This window comes from Xiphias gladius, chromosome 20 (genome assembly GCF_016859285.1).
Source record: "Xiphias gladius isolate SHS-SW01 ecotype Sanya breed wild chromosome 20, ASM1685928v1, whole genome shotgun sequence".
In the NCBI taxonomy this organism is placed as follows: Eukaryota; Metazoa; Chordata; class Actinopteri; order Istiophoriformes; family Xiphiidae; genus Xiphias; species Xiphias gladius.
Genome location: NC_053419.1, coordinates 11,378,529 through 11,400,500, shown reverse-complemented (window position 1 = coordinate 11,400,500; position 21,972 = coordinate 11,378,529). Strand labels below are relative to the sequence as shown.

Genomic DNA, 21,972 nt, shown 5'->3' with positions numbered 1-21,972 from the left:
TTTGGTCTGGAACTGGATGACTGAAAAAGACCTAGGGGAAAGGGGAATCAAGATGAAAAGACCAAAGAACTTTTGACAGGAGAATGGACTTGAACTAAAGATGTGACAATAGGAACTGTGCTGACCTGAACTTCCTCCTTCAGACAGAAGTTTGGCCATTTTGTTTCTATTTCTGTTTTCAGCTCTTTACAGAGAGAGATTGGGTTAACAGCAGAGGGCATGAGATAAGATGAGAAACATGTTAGTTCAGCAGGCAGACCTGATATTTAAGAGAGACCATCTACTTTAAACTATTAACTTAAGTATGTGGCAGAAAATAAATGTGTATTAAATGACTTTTCTCCAGCCATTTGCCTACCTTGGTTGTGCAAGAATATAAATGCTATTAAGACACAACTTTCAAAGGTTTTTTGTTTGGACATTTGAACTTATCTAGATGGAGTTTTGATAACGGTATGCAAACATTTATTATTTCTTTGACTTATAAAGAATACCAGGAATGCTGGACCTTGAAGAGTAAAATAAACTGTTTCAGCTCCTAGTATAATGTAATATATGCTTTGTATACTGACAACAACATGTAATAAGGCACCACCATAGACAATATGTTCCCAGTTGCATTGTCCCCTCTAAGCCCACTATGGAATCACAAAGAGATACAGATACATAATGGTTATAGAATTAATTTGGTGGAATGAAACATCTGAGTTGAAGCATGTCAGTAGGTATCAACATACACTTTTTCAATATTTTTTTAATATTCATTTCACACCCTCCAAACAGCTAAGTTAATTCATTTATCAAAGTGAAAGTGTAAGTTAAAAACTGATGCATTTATTTTATTTTGACAAAGTCCAGTTTCATAACAGGTCTGTCTGTTGAATTCAACTCAAATTGCGATACATTAGTGTGGTAACATCCCCCTGAAAGTCATGTTAATTTCACTTCTTAAAAAGTCCTAATGGAGGGGAAAAGAATATTAGACAACTGTCACACTCATTTAGTTTCCTGTCTGTTCAATGGGATCATCTAAAAGTTGAGCAAAAATGTTGAGCAACTACAGGAAAAACCTGAATAAATTAGTGCAATCATAACAAATGGAGATGCCACCATACAGGGGACAAGAGGTTCATTGAACGGTTTAAGGAGTATGAAAATTAGTGATATGTTAGCTTTGTGTTGAGATGGGGCATTTCTTGTTATCTCCAGTATTTGAAATGCTCACAGCTAAGTTATGGAGGAACTTGTGGAGACAATGTGTAAAGTGGTATTACTACATGTCTCAAGTGAACACTTTCAACACAGTTGCCTTGGCCCATTGCTAAGGGCCTTCACAGTCTCCAGATCTTAACCCAACTGAACACCCATGGGGGATTTTGGAATAATGTGTTAGACAGTGCTCTCCCCCATCATCGAAACAAGCAATGAAGCTGTTTCGGAGGCTCAAGGTGGAACACCTTACTAAGACACTTTCTGTTGTGTTTTCCATAAATTGTCACCCATCTGTGCTTCCTTTATTTAAAAAAGTCCCCAATGCTATTCTGCTTGCCTGAAATATTCAATTTATTTACTGCACAGACAACGCAGACAAGTGGCATAATATACTGGGTGTGCCCTTATCTGTCTGAAAACCACTGATAAAGTGTCTTCTTGGACTTATAGCAGCTGAGAAGCTGCACAGCTCTGATAATCCGGTTTGACTTGTGTGTGTGAGTTCGTGTGTCAATGGGTGTGTATTCTCTTGTAAAATTCTGAGTGCATGGTGAAAAAGTGTGTGTGCACTTTAATCTGTCATTTGCAGGTCAAAGCTCATCTAACTGTCTTATCCTGATCTTTGCATTGCTTATCATCCATTGACCATCTCACATAGTGGGTTCAGTGTGGTATATGTTCATGTACAAGAAGACCACTGATGATAAAGGCTAATCAAGGTGTAAAATGTTTACTATTAGGTGATTAGTCTTTGGTATTCTTGCATTCTTGGGACCAGCTACAGTGGGGTCATTCAAGTGAATGGGAAAGTCGTCTAGTGGGAAAGCATTGTAAGAATTTCGAAATAAATGTGTCCCCGTTAATTTGAGCTCTCCAGGCCACCATGGAAGTTGACCTGCATTAGTGACCCACAGCTGCTTTTTATGGTAGACCTTTTGTAATCTTTCATGGTTATGCAATGTGTTTCGTGACATATTACATTGCTGTAATGAACACTGTGTAAAATGTCAGCGTCTTTGTGTCATTTAAAAATAGGCCCAAGTTATTCTGTTTTACCATTGTGAGCTGCGAGACTCTTCTTGGCTTACAAAAAATCGTCAGTCATTGGCAAAAAGGACCTAAATTGTAGCATTGCCTGAGTTTGGAGCAAATGTTTTATATCCACCTGAGGTTGGCATATCACTTGGCACAGTTATAATCATATTTCAGTCCCGTCTGCTCCTGCAGTCTAGATATGCAATCATGCAATTGGCTGGTGCCGCTTTAGATTGCAGTATAAACCAGCGGGCTGATGGCTAATAGGTCTTAGTTTTTAATATAGATCTTGGCCTACAGTGGCACACGATGGTAGTGTCCTGGCTGTTGTTTGAGACCCTGTTCTTCCTCATTCCTCGGGTCCCCTCCGTCGACAGATGGTTATTTAAAGCACATGTTGTGGCTTGAGCGCGGAGTGATGAATGGACGTGGCGAGGCGGACTCTACAGGCAGAAGCAGGCCTCATTTTACGCCACACGGTTCCGCATCGGGGCCTCTCGCTACTGGATGGAAACTGCTGTGCTTGCCGGCCTCGCTGTCGGTGGGCTGGCGGGCAGGGCCGCGCCGCATTTCCTCTCCACCAATGCCGCAAACCCCGCCCCTGCCGGATGGGGACATGCAGAGGAAAAAAAAAATCGCAGTCTTCCATTGGCCCCGGCACCCGTCCGTCAGCGCTTCATCCTGATACACTGATGGGACGCTGACGGTGGTGGGCGGGCGCAGCTAAGAAAATTATAAGGTCATTTGAATTACGCTCGCTAGCGAGGTTATCGGCTACAATGAACCCAGGAATGATATCAGGGATCGTGACAATGAACGGATGATGATCGCGGGGTCAAAGTCGACGCGCACAGCCAGGCGAATTTGACTCCCGACCCACGAGGGGGGAGAGGAGCGGCGGCGGCGGCTCATTGTGGTATTAACAACAGGAGGGGATCCCGGTGCGTGTGTGTGTGTGTGTCTCTGTGAGTTTTCTCTGAGCCTCTGTCAAGCCAAGCGAGCGGCGGTGAGGATCAGAAGGGGGGGGTGACCAGGCTAGCCTATAAGCCGATCAAGGTGGAACCGCTACACAACGAGTTTCACGTCCGGGATTTCTTCGCACCTACATGCTGTGACGGTGTGAGCGGAGTGCGAGGTATGTGAGCAAAAAAAACCGGCCATCGCAGCCACAGCCCGAGCTGACCGGGCTCCCCCGTGGTGTTCAACTTCACGGATGGGTCCGGTCATTATTTGATAGAGGGGGGAGAGGGGAGAGAGCCCGGCCACGACTCTCTTGTCCTTTGTCCACCTTGTGCGCGCTCAACCCACTGACGGGACTCGACACCTTAATACCAGGCAGCCCCCGGTCCATGAATGGTCATTTATGCGAATGTGGACAACGTAATTCGGCGCGTGTCTTCATCCTAATAGTGGTCGCTGATGTTGTCACCGTCCATCAGCTTCCTTGCCAAGCCGATGCGCGCAATACGCTGCGCAACCTGCTTCCCAGACGCGCCTGTTACCGTGATAACCTACATCGGGTTAGCCCAGTAAATGTAGTCCAATAGGGGCTACGATTGCAGGGGCCCGTCTGAAAGCGCACATGGCATGGTTAGTAAAGTATGGTCTACCCAACCGTGGGGTGAGCCTCTCTATGATTTCCCCATCCACTACCGCAATATGATGCTACGCGCCTTTTAAATTTCCGGGTGTAGCAGCAGCGAATGATGAAGCTTTTTTTTTTTTTTTTTCCCTTTACTGAGAAGTGGCTAGTGGCCTCTGCATTTCTTTCTCTTGACGTGTGACAACATTTCTGTCATGTCGATCGGCTGGACGTGCAGAGTGATTTAATCGCCCCACACTGCGCCTCGGTCCACGCTTGTAAATAGCAGCGGAGTTATTGAATTGACGTGAGAAAGCCATCATTCACCATTTCAGCCGCATGCAGGGAGGCAGAGCAGCAGATATCCAGTCGGCATCTCGACTCTAGAAAAACCCAGTTGTTGCTCCATAATTATAAACAGAAATAGCCCTTCAGTGTTTTTTTCTCAGTAGGCTGACGAATTGATAATAAGCAGTGTAAATCATTTAGTTGGGTAGGATCATCTTCCTAGCTATCAGGTGGCTCTGAAGACCAGTGTCAACATATGTTGTTCTCTGTTGCTCTTAGCTGTCACGAAAAGACTATATACTTTGAGTCAGGGTTTCCCCGAGGCGTCTGTAGCTTTGGGCTTTACTCAGCTGCAAAGGAAAAGGACACTCAAGGATTCTCTAGGCTTTTACCAATTCTGCGCCTGTAAAAACGTGTGCCACACTCCAATGTGCGGTTGTTGGGTTTGCTTTCTTTTTGCACGATCATGGCCACACACAGAATTCAGACAAGATGAGGACTTACAGCAATAAAGGACTCTAATTTTATTCTCTGATTTCATATAGATAACTCTTTCCTCATTCTCTGCAAACTCACAGTCCATCGGAGCTGAGTCATTGGACTTAAATGGACACAGAATGTGTAAACAGAAGCAAAGTAGATAACGTTCTCAAGCGGTCGGTTTGAATACCACTGTGAAGATGGAGATTCAAGAATGCGTTTGCTTGCTTAAACCACATGTAACCTTTCTCCCACTGAACTGATGTTTGGTCTGAAATGTTTGTCTCTACTAGCCAGGGTCTGCAGCCTGTGGGCCATTATCTCTGTCTATTTATACGCGTGTGCATTCTTTCAGGATGATGCGTCTAGCGTGTTGCACAGCCCTGCTGTTCGTGTTGAGGCTGCTGGTGGGCTTGCCTTGGTACCAGGTTCTCCCGGCCATCCTGATCTTCTACCTGGGCAGCGGAGGATGGAGGTTCCTGCAGATTTGTGCCAAAACAGTTGGCAGAGACTTACAGTAAGCATGGGGATGTTGTGTGTTAATGAGGAATAGTTAAACCTAGAAAATTCATAGAATGCTTTTCATTCTCCTTCAAGCATGGAAAAATTACTGCTGTTAATTAATTTCTTTTTTTTTTTTCTCTATTTTTCAACAAGTCATGCCTTGTCTTAACTGCTGTCACAGGAAGTGTCAGCCAAAACACAACGCTTGCATTTTGACAGTCACAAATTTTCATTGGTTTTGGCTCTGCATTCCAGAACTCTGCACCTCAAGTAAAACAATGACAAACTTTGAGAGTATTAACATCCAAATTGTGTGAACAGTATGAGGATTCAAGCATTATCATGGTCTCAATGCACTGTTCAGAAATTGAGGGAATCATAGTTCCTTTTATTTACAAAAAAATGGACTATGATTCCCACAGTGTTAATTCAATTTGGATGGGAGAGTAGCAAGAATCGTTTCATTTCAAATCCGGTGCACTGGATACAAAACCAGAACAATAGAAAATATGTCACTGTTCAAACACTGACGGGCATCTCAACAATCGAAGTTCCTGAGAATAGCTGTAGTCAGCCACAACAAGACCCCGGACACAAAGTAATACAAAACACAGTAGTTGCTGACAAATAGTGAACATCAAAAATTATGCCATATATAATTGAAAAGGTCTTTGCTTAGACCACAGGAAAAGACATTAGGGTAGGTAGGGCAGGGCTATAAATCAGAATGATCATTTATCACCGCTCAGTGGAATGATGTGTGATGAAACAATGATATTGACTCACAGACAATAATTTTGTCTTAGTAAATAATTACATAACATGCACCAGGTCAAGTTCCCTCACAAACTACAATCTGAATAAATAACTTCAAAATTTGCGTCTCATTACACTATCCCACAGGACATGATGCAGTTAATAACAATGATGTGTCAGAGTGACTTTCGACCGTCTGATTTTGCTTGTTGCATTGATAACAGTTTTGTCCACAGGAGGAACATGTGCAAGTGAAGCATTTTCAAATCTGTAACCTGCAAAACTGTAGACCGTCGTCTTTGAAAACAGCTTTGAAGAACTCACTGGCCAGGACCTGAGGCTCTTCCTCAACAGGCCTAGTTTTATAGCCAGTGTTAGCAACCAGCTCTATATTCGTGTCGTGCATGTTTCAAAACTCTCTGACATGATAGGTTGCCAGAAATACTTTAGACAAACGACAATAGAGAGGTTAGGGAAGGAGCAAATCTTTTTAACTGTCTTACCTAAAGCTAATATTTACAGTTGGAGGTTGCCATGGTAATTGGTTTGTGGTTAACTTCCTTTTTTCCTTAATAGCTCCAGTAAGGGTAAGACAGGAAATTGTAAAAGATGACCTTTTGTGAACTTTCCATGAGAGATAAGCCAAAGTGACTTAATAAGTAGCATTTAGCGCTTTTCTATGACCCATTATATACAAAAAAAACCGCCTCTCTTATTTGTTAGAGATAGAAAGGTCACAGTTTCCAAGGCTATATTTCAAAGACATTTTGATAAATTGTCATATAATAAGAGCATACCATAACTAACTTTTCATATTCTTAAGACCGATTACTACCTCAGCTTCAGCCTCCAAGTTGGGTGTACCTCAGATACAGATTCCTCAAACTATAAGTAGAGTTCTGATAATGTTGTGGTTGTTTGTCTATGTATGGACAATGTCTGAGGCCTCAAGGTTAAAAATTCACCATATCTAACTCTGTCAAAGCATGCTGTTTCCTCAGTGACTGATAAATTCTTATTGTATGATGTGCTTTGACAAGGCTTAGGTATTTACACTGTTAGAATCACTGTGGTTCACATCTAAAGGCCTTTGTGTACTAAACCAACCTCCAGTATACACAACTCTGTCCCTGCAAATGCCAGTGATTGTAAACAAATATTTTTTGGATCCATTTTCTGACATAGTAACACATTAGAAGAATGCTTTTTGGCAACTGAGTCTCAAATGTCAAAACATCTTTAAAATCACAAAAGGAGAGTTTTCAAAAAAAGTGTCTCCTCACAGCTGCAATAATATGTAATGATAACATAACTCAAAACAAAATAAAGGCAACAAATTCATATTTACATTCATATTTACACTGAAATGAACTAAAATTATGGGATAAAACATGAGGTATAATAGATGAAACTAGTGCAATGATAAATTAGGTGAGGTACATTTGCTTTTACAATTAAAAGGAAAATAGTCTTTGGGAATAATTCCAAGAAATGTTATTTTAACTTGCTGATTTCCCCTATTAATAAAAATTCTCTCTTGTCCCTTCAGTGCAGCAGGTGTGTTATTGCGGGTGAAGATGAATGTCAGACGCCACCTCAGAGAGAAGAACACAATTCCCAAGATCTTTGCTGAAACAGTGCAGCGCCACAGGGACAAAACGGCACTCATCTTCGAGGGGACGGGGGAGAGGTGGACCTTCCGACAGTTAGACGAGTACTCCAATAGAGTGGCCAACCTGCTGCTGGAACGGGGTTTAAAGGTAGGTCTATAAAACAAAATTTTCCTTAAAGATTGAGGGGAAAAAGACTTCTGTGGTAAATGTAATATGTCACGTCCAAAAACCTTTTGAAAAATGTCTTAATTGTACATAACTACTTTTGATTAAGCTTTAAAAACTTACCTAGTATTACTAAGAATGAAATTTGTTGTAAAAATAAATTATTTTCTGTGGAATGGTGGAAAAATGGTTAATAGTGTGTCTATCAAAAAAAAAAAAAAATCCTGTAAGTTGGACTCTTGCAAAAAGGGTGCGAAATTGTCTGCATGATTATGTCAAATTGACATTCCAAACGATGCTAAAGCAGGACTGATTTCTTTTCATAGTTAAAGCTCATTCAAATGTTGTTTCCATCCAGGAGGAAGCATGATATGAACCCTTAATAGGGAATCAAGACAAATAAAATTAAATGTCAGTCGATCAGTTAGTTTGACAAGCCCCTCTTTTTGTTGTTTTCTCTCCTCAGGAGGGCGATGTGGTGGCCATTTTCATGGAAAACAGGTCCCAGTACGTGGGCCTCTGGCTGGGCATGGCCAAGATCGGTGTAGAGGCAGCTCTCATCAACTTCAATTTGAGACTGGAGGCCTTGGTCCACTGTGTCACCATCTCCAATGCCAAGGCCGTGGTATTTGGCTCAGAGTTGACTGATGGTGAGAGCAAGGGAGAATGAAAAGGGGGGGGGGGGTAGAGTTAGAGATTAGAGAAGAATCTGAAAGATATGTGACAGATTTTGTTTGTTATAATCGTGACATAGTCGAGTTTATAGCTAGAATCTGAAGTTTGTCTCAAAGGGATTTACAGGCTGTACAACATTGCCTTATACTGGTGAGTGTTGTTCTGCTTCCGCTGTGATGAGAGAGGTGAGTGGTGCAGGGAGAAAGCATCATCGGTCATAAAAGACAGCTGGGTTTTGAAGGAGGTGCCTCTTTATCAGTCAATGGAGCTTTAAACGGCTGACGGATGGAAAGAAGGGAAGAGGTAATGAAGAGGAAAGTGCAGAAAATGTCTCAATCATCAATCTGCAGTGTTCAATGTCTGAGCAAAGAAGATTGACTGATAAATGAGAAACTGTAAATGATAGGATGAATGTAAGGCAGGATGGGTTGACCTACAGCACTGAGATGTAGACAGATATGAACAGTACGATACCCAGCTAAAAACTGATTATACAGTAATAACTAGAGATTTTCAAAACATTTTACAGACTCATTTTTTAGAATGAAAGTTAGAACAAAAACTAAAACAACAGAGCTGATGTAAAACCACTGTAAAGCCCCACTGAGTCATATAATGTTTTTCTAAATTAGAAATATTGTTACATTGAATCTGTTGTTTTAGTGGATAATAATTACAGCACATAAAATAATTATATAGTTGTGTGTTGTCCTCTCACATGACACTGGGCTGGACCATATATCCGTGATATTGACTAATAGATAAAAAAGCAACTGTCCAGTGTACAGTGATTGGTGATTTCTGTTAAGAAATAAGATTTAAAAAACCTGTTACATGATTACATTTGTGTGTTTTATGATTATTTTTGAAGGTGCAAGTGGAACTAATTTCCTGTTATAATGTCTAATCTACTAACTTTCAGTGTATTGTCGAACATGCCTTATATTGCTTGGTCTTGGGCGGCGCTAATATTATGAAATTGCAGCATCTCAATCAAACATAAATTTCGGGATCTGTCTCAATCACCTAATCACGCCCTTTTGGGTCCCTGCCCAACCTGAAAAGCCCTGATATCAAGAGCTATAAAGAGTGAGATAAAAGATAGGAGGAATAAAGAGATAAAGACATAAGAGTTTTTAGCTGGTCATCCTGGGATTGATACAGTCTTTGTACTGGATCATGGACCTGTCATGTGCTTTATGCCTTTAAATTAGCTGTTTCAATTTGTTGTTTCCCTTCCTCATTATGCTTCTCTCACTGTTACATAATGATACTTGCTTGCCCTTCTCTTCTGTCACACTGCACTTGCTCTCTATATACAAAAGTGTTTCTCTTTTCTCTCTCACTCTCCCACCTTCCATCCCGAGTTCTTTTAATCCACCCTAACCATATTACCTTGCCCCACAACTCCTTAGTTCCTTGTTTGCTATGGTGCTTAAATGTTATACCACATGTTGTCTTCTTGCAGTTGGGGATGGTGAAATTAATCTAATTTTCTTTAATGTGTTTGTCTCCCTCTCATAGCTGTTTCCGAGGTCCACAGTTCAATGGGGAAGGCAGTGCAGATGTTCTGCTCTGGAGACTGGGACCCCAAACGAGTCCCACAGGGAACCGAGTGCCTAGAACCCCTGCTGGCTGGTGCCCCGTCTCACTTACCCAGCCAGCCGCAACGCTGCTTCACAGGTGAGAATCGCTTGTCAAATCTCTCGCAACCAATCAGGATCAGAGCTTCCAAACGTTTTCAAGCCATTTTACAGATGCTTGTGGGACTAATTTAAGTTGATATTTTCCTTGGTGTAATAATAATTCACCGACCAACAACAATATCAGAACATTCTAACATTTCTTCCAGTCCAAATTCCAGCACCTACTCTAACCAAAGCAGGACAGCAGTTTCAAAACGTAATTTGTTTGCTTTTACTGATCGTTTGTCTGGCAGCACAGGCCGTTTGACAAGTGGTGAGTGGAGCCTAGCAATGACTCACAGTCAGTAAAATAACACCACTAAATCATATTGAAAAAATAAAACACGTGTATTGAACTTAAATGTCAAGAAATGATTTACCTTTTTTTACTGTTATAGATGAAGGGAATTACTGATGACACATCACCAGAGATTATATGGGTTGCTTGTGTCTAAGGCAACCCATATACAGTACATGGGTCCAAAGGAGAATTAAATGAATCCGTAATAATAATAATAAAAAACAAGTTTATGTCAATTTTTTAATCTAACCCAAACTTGCAAATTTGCCTCAAATGGATTTATAATCTGTACAGCATATTACACCCTCTATCTTTAGATCCTTGGTTCAGATACAGGAAAAAGTAGGTACTGTAGATACAATAGTTAAAATTTTTGTTGTTATCTACATTGCTTAGCATTTCATATTTTTATTGTCTCCACAGAGCTAATCAATTACGTGTGATTCAGAACACTGAATCGAGTCTTACCTGCTCATTCGCTTTTGCTATTGGACACTTCAGCACCACATGACAGCCGCATGGACAGGCACAGCAATAAAACCCGTGACCTTTGTTCAAGTTCAGGCTCGGCAAAATGTTTCTCTCGCAATCCGGGCAGATTGCAAACAAAATGCATCGGGATTAAAACAGTCAGGTCACATTCAGTCAGGTGATTAGAGATACATGTACACATACATTATGTTGTACAGTGTGAATGTACTGCTGCATTGATGGGCTACTTAACAGTGGTTTTTGTTTATTGAAGATCTAATCATTTTTTTTATTTATATAGCGCCAAATCATAACTGTTGTTATCTCAGGGCACTTTTTATATAGAGCAGGTCTAGACCGTACTCTATAGTTATATTTACAGAGACCCAACATTCCCCCATGAGCAAGCACTTGGTGACAGCGGCAAGGAAAAACTACCTTTTAACAGGTAGAAACCTCGAACATTATGGGATAAAAAGAGATAAAAATCACTGTGATTAGGAAAACAAAATCCAAACACAAGTGGTCCATTGTTATACCAGTGATCTATCAATTGCATGTAGAGGCAATTTCATACATCTGAAAGCAGAATTCTCTGCCTGAATAGGGAATTTCTGTCTAACCACTAGATTACTTTGCTTAAACATTGCACTATATCCCTGAAGGAAAAAAGGGACTTAATGGTCTTCTGCTTTATACTGCCTGCACCTTCAATGCTGTAACTTGGTCAAAATGAGAAAGCAGTCAAAACTGTAGATACGCTTTTAATTAAGGATAAAAGCCAAGCATTTACGCTCCTGCACATCTAATGAGAAATGAGCATTCAGCAAAATGGTTTATTTGATTAAAAGTAAATTGAAACTGCACGTGGAAACATGACAGGTTAGGGACAGGTCATCCATTTTTACGCACTCAAACACACGCTAAAACCAGTCATACTACAGTTTTATGTTGATATGTATGTTTTCCTCACTCTCACTGTGTTGTCTGTTTCAGATCGCCTGTTCTACATCTACACGTCAGGAACAACTGGGATGCCTAAAGCTGCTATTGTTGTGCACAGCAGGTAGGAAAGAGCCGTGCAGCTAACTAAAAGACACACAGGAACTGCAGCTGCTCTATCTGTTGATCCACGCAGCTTTCATGTGAAGTTCAAATACTGTAAGAAGAGAATGGATGTGAAATAACATAAAATGTGTTACTCTCTTTTCCTCTCACCCCACCGTGGTTTTCAGGTACTACCGAATGGCAGCTTTGGTATATTACGGCTTTAGGATGACATCAGATGATGTGCTGTATGACTGCCTTCCACTCTACCACTCTGCAGGTAATGCCATAACGGTGTGTGTTCAAAGTTGGGAGAAATGGCGTTTTCAAACCTGTAGCTTTTTTGCAGTGGTCCGAATCTTCGGATGACTTGGTATACTTGTTGCCGTCTCTACTTGTTTCGATTTCTTGTCGTGCAGAAAAAAATTAGAGCAAACCAAATACATCACTAAAAGCCAGTACCATTCCTTGTCTAGGTCAGACCTCGATTCATTCTCTGGATAGATGCTAGCAACTATTGATTTTGATTATCTACAAAAGCATGCAGAACGCACCTGGCTGCAGAAGCCAGGTGCAAGGTGGGATCTGATTCCCCCCACAAACAAACTACACCAGAATTCTTCGTGACCATACTGAGACAACTTCCTCTAAAGAGCAAATGGTACAATTGCAGTGTTCAGTTTCAACCAATGAATCGTACCAAGGGGAAAAAACAAACTAGACACCAATTCAACTGCACCAAACAACGCACGTCCGGAAATGCCCTTATAGCTACAATATGCAATTTTTCCTCATGTCAAGAAGCACATTAGCCTTTATTTCTTCATTTAGTTTTTTACTTCATAGTCACAATTTCACTTGGTGTGCAATGACAAAATGTGCTAACATGAGAAAAACTTGGGAAATGGCACGTACATATAATGTTACAAAGACTGATAACATATAATATTAGTTTATTATTTTAATGAAAGAAGTTGCATGTTGTTGCTTTAAACGATACGTCTTTGTATATTTCCATGTTGTGACTGGCACTCTATGACCCTGACACCTCGTATTTCTCTGTCCACAGGAAACATTGTGGGAGTGGGGCAGTGTATAATACATGGCATGACTGTAGTCATCAGAAAGAAGTTCTCCGCCTCGCGTTTCTGGGACGACTGTGTCAAATACAACTGCACTGTAAGCATTGTGCAAATTACAGGCCCCTGCCACAGATTTAGTTATTGAGTAACACATTAGCCTCTCAGTGTTGCTGAAAATACTTCTTTCCTGTCACTTCCTATAAAATTAATCTCAAGATTGAATGTTATTCTCAAGCTAAGCTCTGTGAATCCCTTCTTCATTATTGTGAGCTTGGTATTAAATCAGTAATTAGTCTATTTGTATCTCTGTTGTGTCTCATCACTTAACTTTTGTTTTTCTAACCCCCATCCACCAGATTGTGCAGTACATAGGTGAGATCTGCCGATACCTGCTGAACCAACCAATTCGGGACATGGAGCGGCAACATCGGGTGCGCATGGCACTTGGCAACGGCCTTCGCCAGTCCATATGGGAGGAGTTCATGAACCGCTTCAATATCCCGCAGATTGCAGAGTTCTATGGAGCTACAGAGTGCAACTGCAGCCTGGGCAACTTCAATAACACGGTGGGAAAGTGTCCTGCAAAGAAGTGATGATTATTCTCTGACTCAAACTTCATAGTGGTTTTTGAGGAAAAATACCCTCTTCTGAAATCGTTACACTACCACCTTCCACTTAAGTCTTTTCACCTGAGAGACGTTCAAAGTTATATCAAAGGATTTCCTTTCCATTACTGTTTTAAAAGCCTCCTTGTGTTAAGCGCTCTGTTGTTTTATAAAGTTGTTGTTTTCTCAGTTTTGGTAGCTTCCCATTCATACTACACAACACACAGCTCTGAAGTTTTTTGGCTGGCTGATACTGCTCTGCCTTCCATCTGCCTCTCCACACTGAAAGATTTTTTGGTTTTTTTTTTTCTGTCCTCTAGGTTGGAGCGTGTGGCTTCAACAGTCAGATTCTACCCTTCATCTACCCCATCAGACTGGTGAGGGTTGATGAAGAGACCATGGAGCTCATCAGGGGACCTGATGGCATCTGCATTCCCTGTAAACCTGGTATGTTTACTGAATACACATATTAAGTTAAACACATGTACATCTATCATAAAGTGCTACTGTTGGCATATTACATTTGTTTTATTTGCATTTTTGTTTTTTGGGGGGGTTTTTTTGGAAATTTTAACATCAAAAGTTACTGGCCGAGTTATTCTGCCAACACCAACCAAACTACAACCGCCCAATATTATACTATAGCATTGTGTTTACAATGTATGTGATTCATTATAGATGCAGAAATTCACAAACGCTTACTCCACTATGAAACCCCCGATGGAGATCAAATAATACACATTGTATGGTTAAAGTAGCACTTTGAATTCACATGAATGCCATTTATACATTCATAAATCCCTCTGGTCTTTCACACTTCTCTCACACTCTTTGTCTCTCTCTGTCTTTGTTTCTCTGTCTCTCTCTCTTTTTGTCTAGGTGAGCCTGGCCAGCTAGTAGGCAGGATCATTCAGAACGACCCTCTTCGGAGGTTTGATGGCTATGTCAACCAGTCAGCAACCAGCAAGAAGATAGCTCATAATGTCTTCAAGAAGGGAGACAGCGCCTATCTTTCTGGTTAGTCACACACACAGACAGTTATTCACCGTATTCCCTGCTGATGGAACTAAATGAAATTGATATATGGTATATGGTCTTTGCCCCCCACCACCACCACCACCACCACCAGGTGATGTGTTGATCATGGATGAGTACGGCCACATGTACTTCAAGGACCGGACAGGAGACACTTTCCGCTGGAAAGGAGAGAACGTCTCTACGACCGAGGTGGAGGGAACGCTCAGCAGGCTGCTAGACATGAAAGATGTAGTTGTGTATGGAGTGGAAGTACCAGGTAACATCTTCTAACATACTGTGTGTGTTTGAAAATTGAATTTGTGTCTAAAAGTTCTAATTTTGACTGGAGCATCTAACACTTAAAATGGGCCTCAGTGGGGTCCTTGTCGCCTCCTTTCTTTCTCTATGTACAGAGGTTTATCGGTTGGGTCTTAATATCAGTGTAAAATATCTATCAAATCATATGCATTTTATTAAAGTTACATCCCATCCTTAAAAAAAAATCACCCTTGAAAACCAAAGCTAAGTCACTGATCTTTAAAAATAATGTACAGAGAGTGGGCACAAGCAGCATCACAAACTACGTTACTGCGGTGTGTATAGAGCAATGAATGGATAGATGTTTGAGAAGAACTCTTTAGTTTTTACGGCCGCATTATCTTCGCTTACTCTTGCCTATTGTGACATTGACTGAATTCTACCATTTACAAATGTCACCACATGTAGAGCTGAGCTGCAGCAGAGGCTTTGCAGACTGAGTAACACAAAAAGACAAATCACAGATGCCACTTTCCAGTCGCTGTGATTAGATTAGATTACTTAATTAATCCCCAAAGGAGGAAACTAGTTAGGTCACCCATGCACAGTGACAAACAACAAAAGATACACAAGTCCAGCAGATCACAGCAGACAACATATGAAAGAAATACTGCCACACTAGCCCCTAAAATAAAAAACAATAAATGGTACAATCAGTCAATGATGTATAGAGGTAGAGGTAAATTAACGCTTGCAGTGTCTCTGACAATACTAGCAGTATATGAAAAGGACATGTACAAGTGATATACCACGTAAAGACATAAGGACGGTTCTGCACAGTACTCATCACCTCCTTGCACAAACACAAGCATCTGTCTGACCTGAAACCTCAGTGGTCCACAGAATTAAACCTCTGACTTGCCCATCGCTGTGTGCACAGGAGCAGAGGGAAAGGCTGGAATGGCAGCCATCGCTGATCCATCTCACTCCACTGACCTGGAGACGTTTGTGAAGGACATGGAGAAGGCTCTCCCTCCATACGCCAGACCTGTATTCCTTCGCTTCCTTCCAGAGGTCAACAAGACAGGTGCAGTGCTCTTGTCATTGCTGTTTGCGTAAAACATAAAAAAAAGCAGGGATAAATATAGTTTTTCTTACTATGCATTTTGAAAGATTTACAAATATTTTTACGGAATCTGAGTCAGGCCTTTAAAGTCCTCCCCCACCCAAAAATGTGTGCAGAAGGATGCATGTGCAGAGTTTGACACTAAAACTGTTTCCACATTCGCCTGCTGAATGTGGAAACTTTTCTGTGCCAACCTTACATCTCACTTGAAGCTGTGTAGAAACGATCACACTTTTGTAACATCACAGTTAGCTTAGAAACCAGCTGTAGTCCAAAAAGAAAACTTCATAGCCTCCAGTACCCATAAACTGAGAATGGACTTTTCAGTGAAATAGGAATGTCTTGTGTCCGGTAGTTAAACTTTTGAAATTAAAACTATTTGCATATTCATTGATTATGGATTTAACAAGAAATTATAACAAAGTAACTAAACTTTTTTGTGGAAAAAATCACATCGGGCACAAATTATTTTTCCAAGCAAAGTATTTTTGTATGTCTAAATCATGTTTGGATCTTTAAACTTTGTTAGCTGTTAACAGACAAGATGTGTCAAATTATTCAATACTGTTCCATGCCAGTGGAGAATCAATGTAAATGTGTAATCTTTTTTCCCAAGCCAAATTTTAAATACAAAGTGATAACAGTGGCACACCATTGACAGCAGTTGAAACTCATTTAAAACTAAGTTTAAGTCATCCAACAGACACAATCTTATATCATCTTCCGGCCTCTTTCTTTCTTTTTCACCTCAATTGGGGCCAAAGCTTGGATAAGGAGAAAGTGAGAGTTGTATTACATTTTGTATTTTTTCTCATCATCCCACACATTTACTTCTATCCTGCTCATCTCTCCAACCCAGCAAAAGCTTCAAATCAAAGCCACTTTATGACTGCAAAATACTGCTTATAATAATACTTTTATTTCTACGATTATATTATTTTTCTTAAAGAAATAAGACAGTAATACTAAACTAAAACTAAGAGGCATTGTAAGGCAAATTGAAATAACTCACATTCTTTGTGTCCCTCTTTCTCAGGAACATTTAAGTTTCAGAAGACAGAGTTGCGTAGGGATGGCTTTGACCCCAGTGCAGTGTCGGACAGACTCTACTTCCTAGATTCCAGCAGAGGGCGCTTTGTGCAGCTGGACGAGGAGCTTTACCACTCCATACTGTCAGGAAAACACAAATTGTGATGACTAGGCTGACCACTACATTTACATATGTACACACAGACACACACACACACACACACATATACAGATACCCAACAGAAGACAATATTTCATGAGCAGGATAGCAGAATGCTGAACCTTGTCCCCATATACACACACAAAAATACATAATACAATAATAGCCATACACATTCCGTGCACCCAGAGTCAAATGCTAACACATTTACACATACACACGTAAATGTTTTATTCCCAAACCCACTCTGCTCTTTGATCCCTGAAAACAGACTTATGAATGACTGACACACACACACACACACACACACAAACAGGACCACTCCATCCATCCCTCCTGAAATCTCGGCAACTCCTCTCGCTACCTCAGCAAACACAGAGAGAGGCACAAACCCAGTAATCAGGTCTATTTGGTAACTTGAAACCACTCTTCATAGCCGCACAATCCCAGTGCACACAGCCCTCAAACAAACCCCTGCCAGTTCATCATGGTCTATCAAACCAGATGTTATAATGGTGGACACCACTTGGGGGGGGGGGGAGTACAGGCTGCCTAGCACCCAGAATGCAAAAACTTGAAACTCCAGATAACCACAAACTTGATGGATGATAAAGAAGAACATGGACCCAGTACATACAATGTGTGGCACGGCACGAAGGGACCTATGAGGACCTAAACTGTCTCTCTGATCGTTAGCAAGATTGTTTTGTGAAAGACTGGAGCCTCTATCGTTGACTTCACCTGCACAATTAGCCAGCAGTGACAAACCTCTGTGACAACTACACCTTTCCTGTATCTGAAGTTAACTTTATCTAAGTCTTTCCTTGAACTCTCTGGTCTCCTTTTCTTCATTTCCACCCTTACTCTACAGAGCTTGTGATGAAAATGATGAAAGGACATCAAGGGGGTTTTTTTTGAGGGGGGGGGGGGGTTAAAGGGAGCATATAAAGATGGGAAGGATTTTGGAGAGCCTTTGACGTGTAACCAATGGTTACAGGAGTTAAATTAGACCAGTGGTTGAAGCTGAAAGTTTTACTGAAGTGCAATAGGGCCCCCGCGTTGGCAGTGCAATAATCAGCCGCACCACATGAAAGCTGATATAAAACAAAGCTTTGTATTTAAATATGTCTGCATTACACCAAAAATATTTAAGTTGTAGTTTTTGTTTACATAAATAAGAGAATATGAGAGTTTTAGTGATTTATGTTGTTCTAAAAGCTTTCTCTTTTGTTGTAGTGCAAATGTATCAGGTTTTTTCTGCTATATCTGTCTACAAATCCGTGCTTCAGTAGCTCTTGGAGTCCTCATAAATTAAGCTCCAGTATGCATTTTATATCAGCTGCTAGAACAAAAAGTAAAGTGATCTGACTGATTCAACCCTGGGCTAAATAAATGGGGCTATTTCCATACACAGCACTGTTCACTTGTGGCACAGCACTGTGGCTGTATTGTGCAGGTTTTGTCATGAACGGTAGACTTTGCCTATCGTAGGGTTGCGTGTATATTCCTCTGAAACCTATAAAGAGGACTTGACTGAAGAGAGAAAAGCACCGAATCCCCTCGTCAGCGAGGACTTGCTTTTTCAACAATGTGCTGATGCTACAGAGGGATGTCCTGCCACAGTCAGGAGAGCCGAACGATCCAAAGATTCAAAATGGAAATGGAGCGGTAGAAGAGAGAATGCGTTTTGTCATCGATGTCTTGTCTGTTGTTTGCAGTCGTAGGGGTTGTAGCAGCATGAATGAGCATCGTGAACCACAAGCAGAGCACTGTGCCTTACTGTGGGTTCACCTCCCAGATTCACAGGCCCTGGCCCACACATAGCATCTCACATGGTTCCCTGTGTTGGACTTTTACCTTCACTCTTCTCATTCAGCTTCTATCCACCATAACCTCATTTGTCTGTGTCCACGTTCCCTGTCATAGTGGCCTCACAAAGCCGGCCCAAATCTTGGGAGCTCAGATTTTACTCGTAAAATCATCCCCTAAGAAACAGAGGCAGCCCGGCAGCTGACATCTTCATCCTGCCAGGTGCAGGACAAGTTTGCGTTTATGTCTCAATGGACAAGAGTCCAAATGTTGTGAGGCTGCTGTCTGTCATAGCATTCCCGAGGACTCTATCCTCCTTACTTCCTTTCCCTCGGATCTCTCAGCCCTGACTGTAACCTTAATTTGTCTTTTAGCTGTCTTTGTTGGGCGTTTGTTTCTTGGGTTTTCTTTAAGATGTCATTCACTGTAGTTCCCATTTGATCAGCACTTTTACTTAAAGCCTTTATCATCTTCATGCCAACCACCCCGGTCTTTTCCATTAAACCGTCTCTTCCCTCTTCCCTCTATCTTCTCTCTTTCTGACCGTGGCCCTCCATCCCTTCGAGCAGGCACCTCTGTTTGATCCTGGCTGTCTCTGTCAGGTACTAAGCCTCATTCTCTGCCATGTCTGCGTCATCTTGCAGTGTTCATGTTGAGTCAGACAATGGTAAAAACAGCAGTTGAATACATTTCAAATATTTCCTAATTGGAGTTCTTTAAATGTTTGATTTAGTATATTGGAGGGATTTTTCTTTTGTCAACTTTTGAGATTGTTCAGGAGGTTTGGTAACATAAAGCTCCAGCTACACACTCAAAACACTTTTCAAGTATCTTTTGCCGATGTGTGTTGTGTATAGTTTGCCATTACCCTGTGACTTTTTCTTACCTTTGCAACTGACCAAATCCTAAGTCACCTACAGTACAGCCAGGCAGGTTGTTGCCAACATTTGAGGACTGGCTATAATTTAGAGGACTTACTATTCTTAAGTTTTACTGTGGCAATTCTTACGCTACTTTGTTTTCCGCAGACTGATTCTCAATATGTTTCAATGGCTTTCCTTAGTTTGTAATTTGCACTGACTGAGACAGTTGACCATGACAGCTGCAGTCTGCCAACTATGTTTGTCAAAGTTTATCTCACTCATCATTCCCCTGTTTTGGGAAAAAGACCAACAAAGCTGTTTGACAGAAATGGAGATTCATCCCTGCTTCCTGTAGTCTTAGTTCAGAGAGTCTGTCTCCCTCTGACACATGTATTTTTTTTCTTTAATGATGAGTGTGAAATGTTCTCATGAATGTCTGAAAAGCAAATGAGTGACCATTGATGATGATTTTGTGAAGTGTGATTTACGTATCTAAGGGAACACACTTTGGCTGTTATGATGCTTCTGACTGAGGGTTGCACTTGTCAACGCTGACCACCAGGGGGCGCGTGACTAAACAGCCCCGCACCAGAGCACTCTGAATAAGATGTTTCCATTTTTACTTTTTTTTAAAAAAAAATGAGTTTAAATTATTATTTTTGAAAAACTGTTAATTATACTTTGATCGTTTAACTTTTGTAATGTGTTTGCGCTTGTTTTTCTTTGCGTGAAATTATAGCTTTGTGACATTGGTATAAAAAATGGGATTCGTGCATGAATGAAGGACAATCAAATGGCAGGGTTTTGCTTTTGTTTTGTTTTTTGTTTTTTTGTTTTTTCAATCTTTGGCACAAGAAACAAGTCGGGGATCTACCTTCCTGGACGTAAATGTTAACCAGGAGCCTGTTTGCCATTTCTCAGATAGGTCAATGCATAAAAACAGCCGAAGGCCCGCAGGGAGTGAGGGGTCTGTGGGACAGGGTGAATCGAGGTTTTCAGTCACCCATTTGACCAGAGGGGGGCGCTGTACCCCTGCCATTGCTCTCTCTCAAGCAAGGGAGAGTCAAAGAGAGGCGCACATACTGCAAGTGCCCATACCATGAATTTATTATGCAGTCCTTGGATTACTCATGAAAGGACCTAATGACTAAAAATTGAAACTACTGTAGATAGAAATGTATTGGTTTAATCGAAACCTTTTATGATATATTTCAAAATGTGGATTTTTCCCCCTCCAATTGTACACCAAATTTATAACAGATTTAAATGTTTCAATTGGCTTGTGTGTGTATTATAATCAGTTATAATCACTTCACTCGTTTTCTCTCGCTTGTCAAACAAGCTACCATTTCCCAGGTCCTCTGCATATTTACTTTATTGACATTATGACTTGACAGATGAAACCCATTTCATGTCTGCCCCTGAGATGTCTACACTGAAATAGTAAATTTAGTCAGTCTTTGGTGATTGATGTATATATTGATGTATAAGTTTATTCGGTTGAGCTTCAAAGTGAACAATTTTGTGAGAAAGCCTCACAGGCATCGAACTGCCACCAGCCTTCCCAGCTCACACTGAGATCACTCAAATTAACCAGAGTCTGAGTGTGAATCACCTCACAAAAAATGACTTGTGATCAAAGAGCAAGTCACTTCTAAGGGCACAGTGAAGTTCACGATCATGTGAGGATCATCACACACAAGGCAGGCCACAGATCACAAACCCTGACTGTAGACTTGTGTATATACAGTACGTTTGTGTTTGTCTTTCTCATCTTACTGTCCCTCATGCCTCTGATCAAAATGTCTCACCCTGCTTTTTGCACTTTTTTTTTTTTTTTTTGTCTTTTTCCTCCCTGTCCTGGTCCTCAGGAACATCAGTGCTAGAGAAGGAAACAAGTTTGTACACATCTGCCTGTGGGTGTGAAAGATTTTAATTTTATCGTCTCATTGCACAGGCGGCAGCTCTAAGCTTGTGCAGAGTGTGTAGGGGAGGTCTGTGAGGTGTGCTGTGTGTGTGAGACACACACACTGATGTCCTCTTGTCCAATGAAGGCTAGCTGTATACATCATGCATTTCAAGAAAATGAGATAAAAGCAGTGCTGCAAATGGAAAATCATTATTAATAAAAACTATTTAAATTGTTCACTCGGGTTCTGATTCTTGTGCCACTTCTTCAGTAGTATGATTGAAACCCGACGGCTGTGAT

The 21,972-nt window shown here is 41.0% G+C and overlaps 2 protein-coding genes across 3 annotated transcripts in view; both read left to right on the top strand.

Moving 5' to 3' along the window:
• swi5 (SWI5 homologous recombination repair protein) overlaps nucleotides 1–396 on the top strand; it is a 5,716-nt gene extending 5,320 nt beyond the window's left edge. The window contains exon 5 of the mRNA XM_040157606.1: nucleotides 1–396. This exon is cut by the window's left edge and continues 41 nt beyond it. Coding sequence (XP_040013540.1) covers nucleotides 1–24 — 24 coding nt within the window. The 3' untranslated portion in view covers nucleotides 25–396.
• A 2,511-nt stretch (nucleotides 397–2,907) lies between these two features.
• slc27a4 (solute carrier family 27 member 4) lies at nucleotides 2,908–21,911 on the top strand. Of its 2 annotated transcripts, none has more exons than XM_040156817.1 (14): nucleotides 2,908–3,188; nucleotides 4,953–5,114; nucleotides 7,407–7,617; nucleotides 8,102–8,285; nucleotides 9,835–9,993; nucleotides 11,764–11,833; nucleotides 12,003–12,094; nucleotides 12,884–12,993; nucleotides 13,253–13,462; nucleotides 13,822–13,948; nucleotides 14,381–14,518; nucleotides 14,631–14,795; nucleotides 15,717–15,863; nucleotides 16,939–21,911. In XM_040156817.1, the coding sequence occupies exons 2-14, from the start codon at nucleotides 4,954–4,956 to the stop codon at nucleotides 17,094–17,096; spliced, it is 1,932 nt and encodes a 643-aa protein (XP_040012751.1). In that variant the 5' UTR covers nucleotides 2,908–3,188; nucleotide 4,953; the 3' UTR covers nucleotides 17,097–21,911. The 2 variants fall into 2 exon arrangements, with proteins under 2 accessions (XP_040012751.1, XP_040012750.1); XM_040156816.1 differs by having other exon boundaries at nucleotides 2,908–3,382.
• The last annotated feature ends 61 nt before the right edge of the window (nucleotides 21,912–21,972 follow it).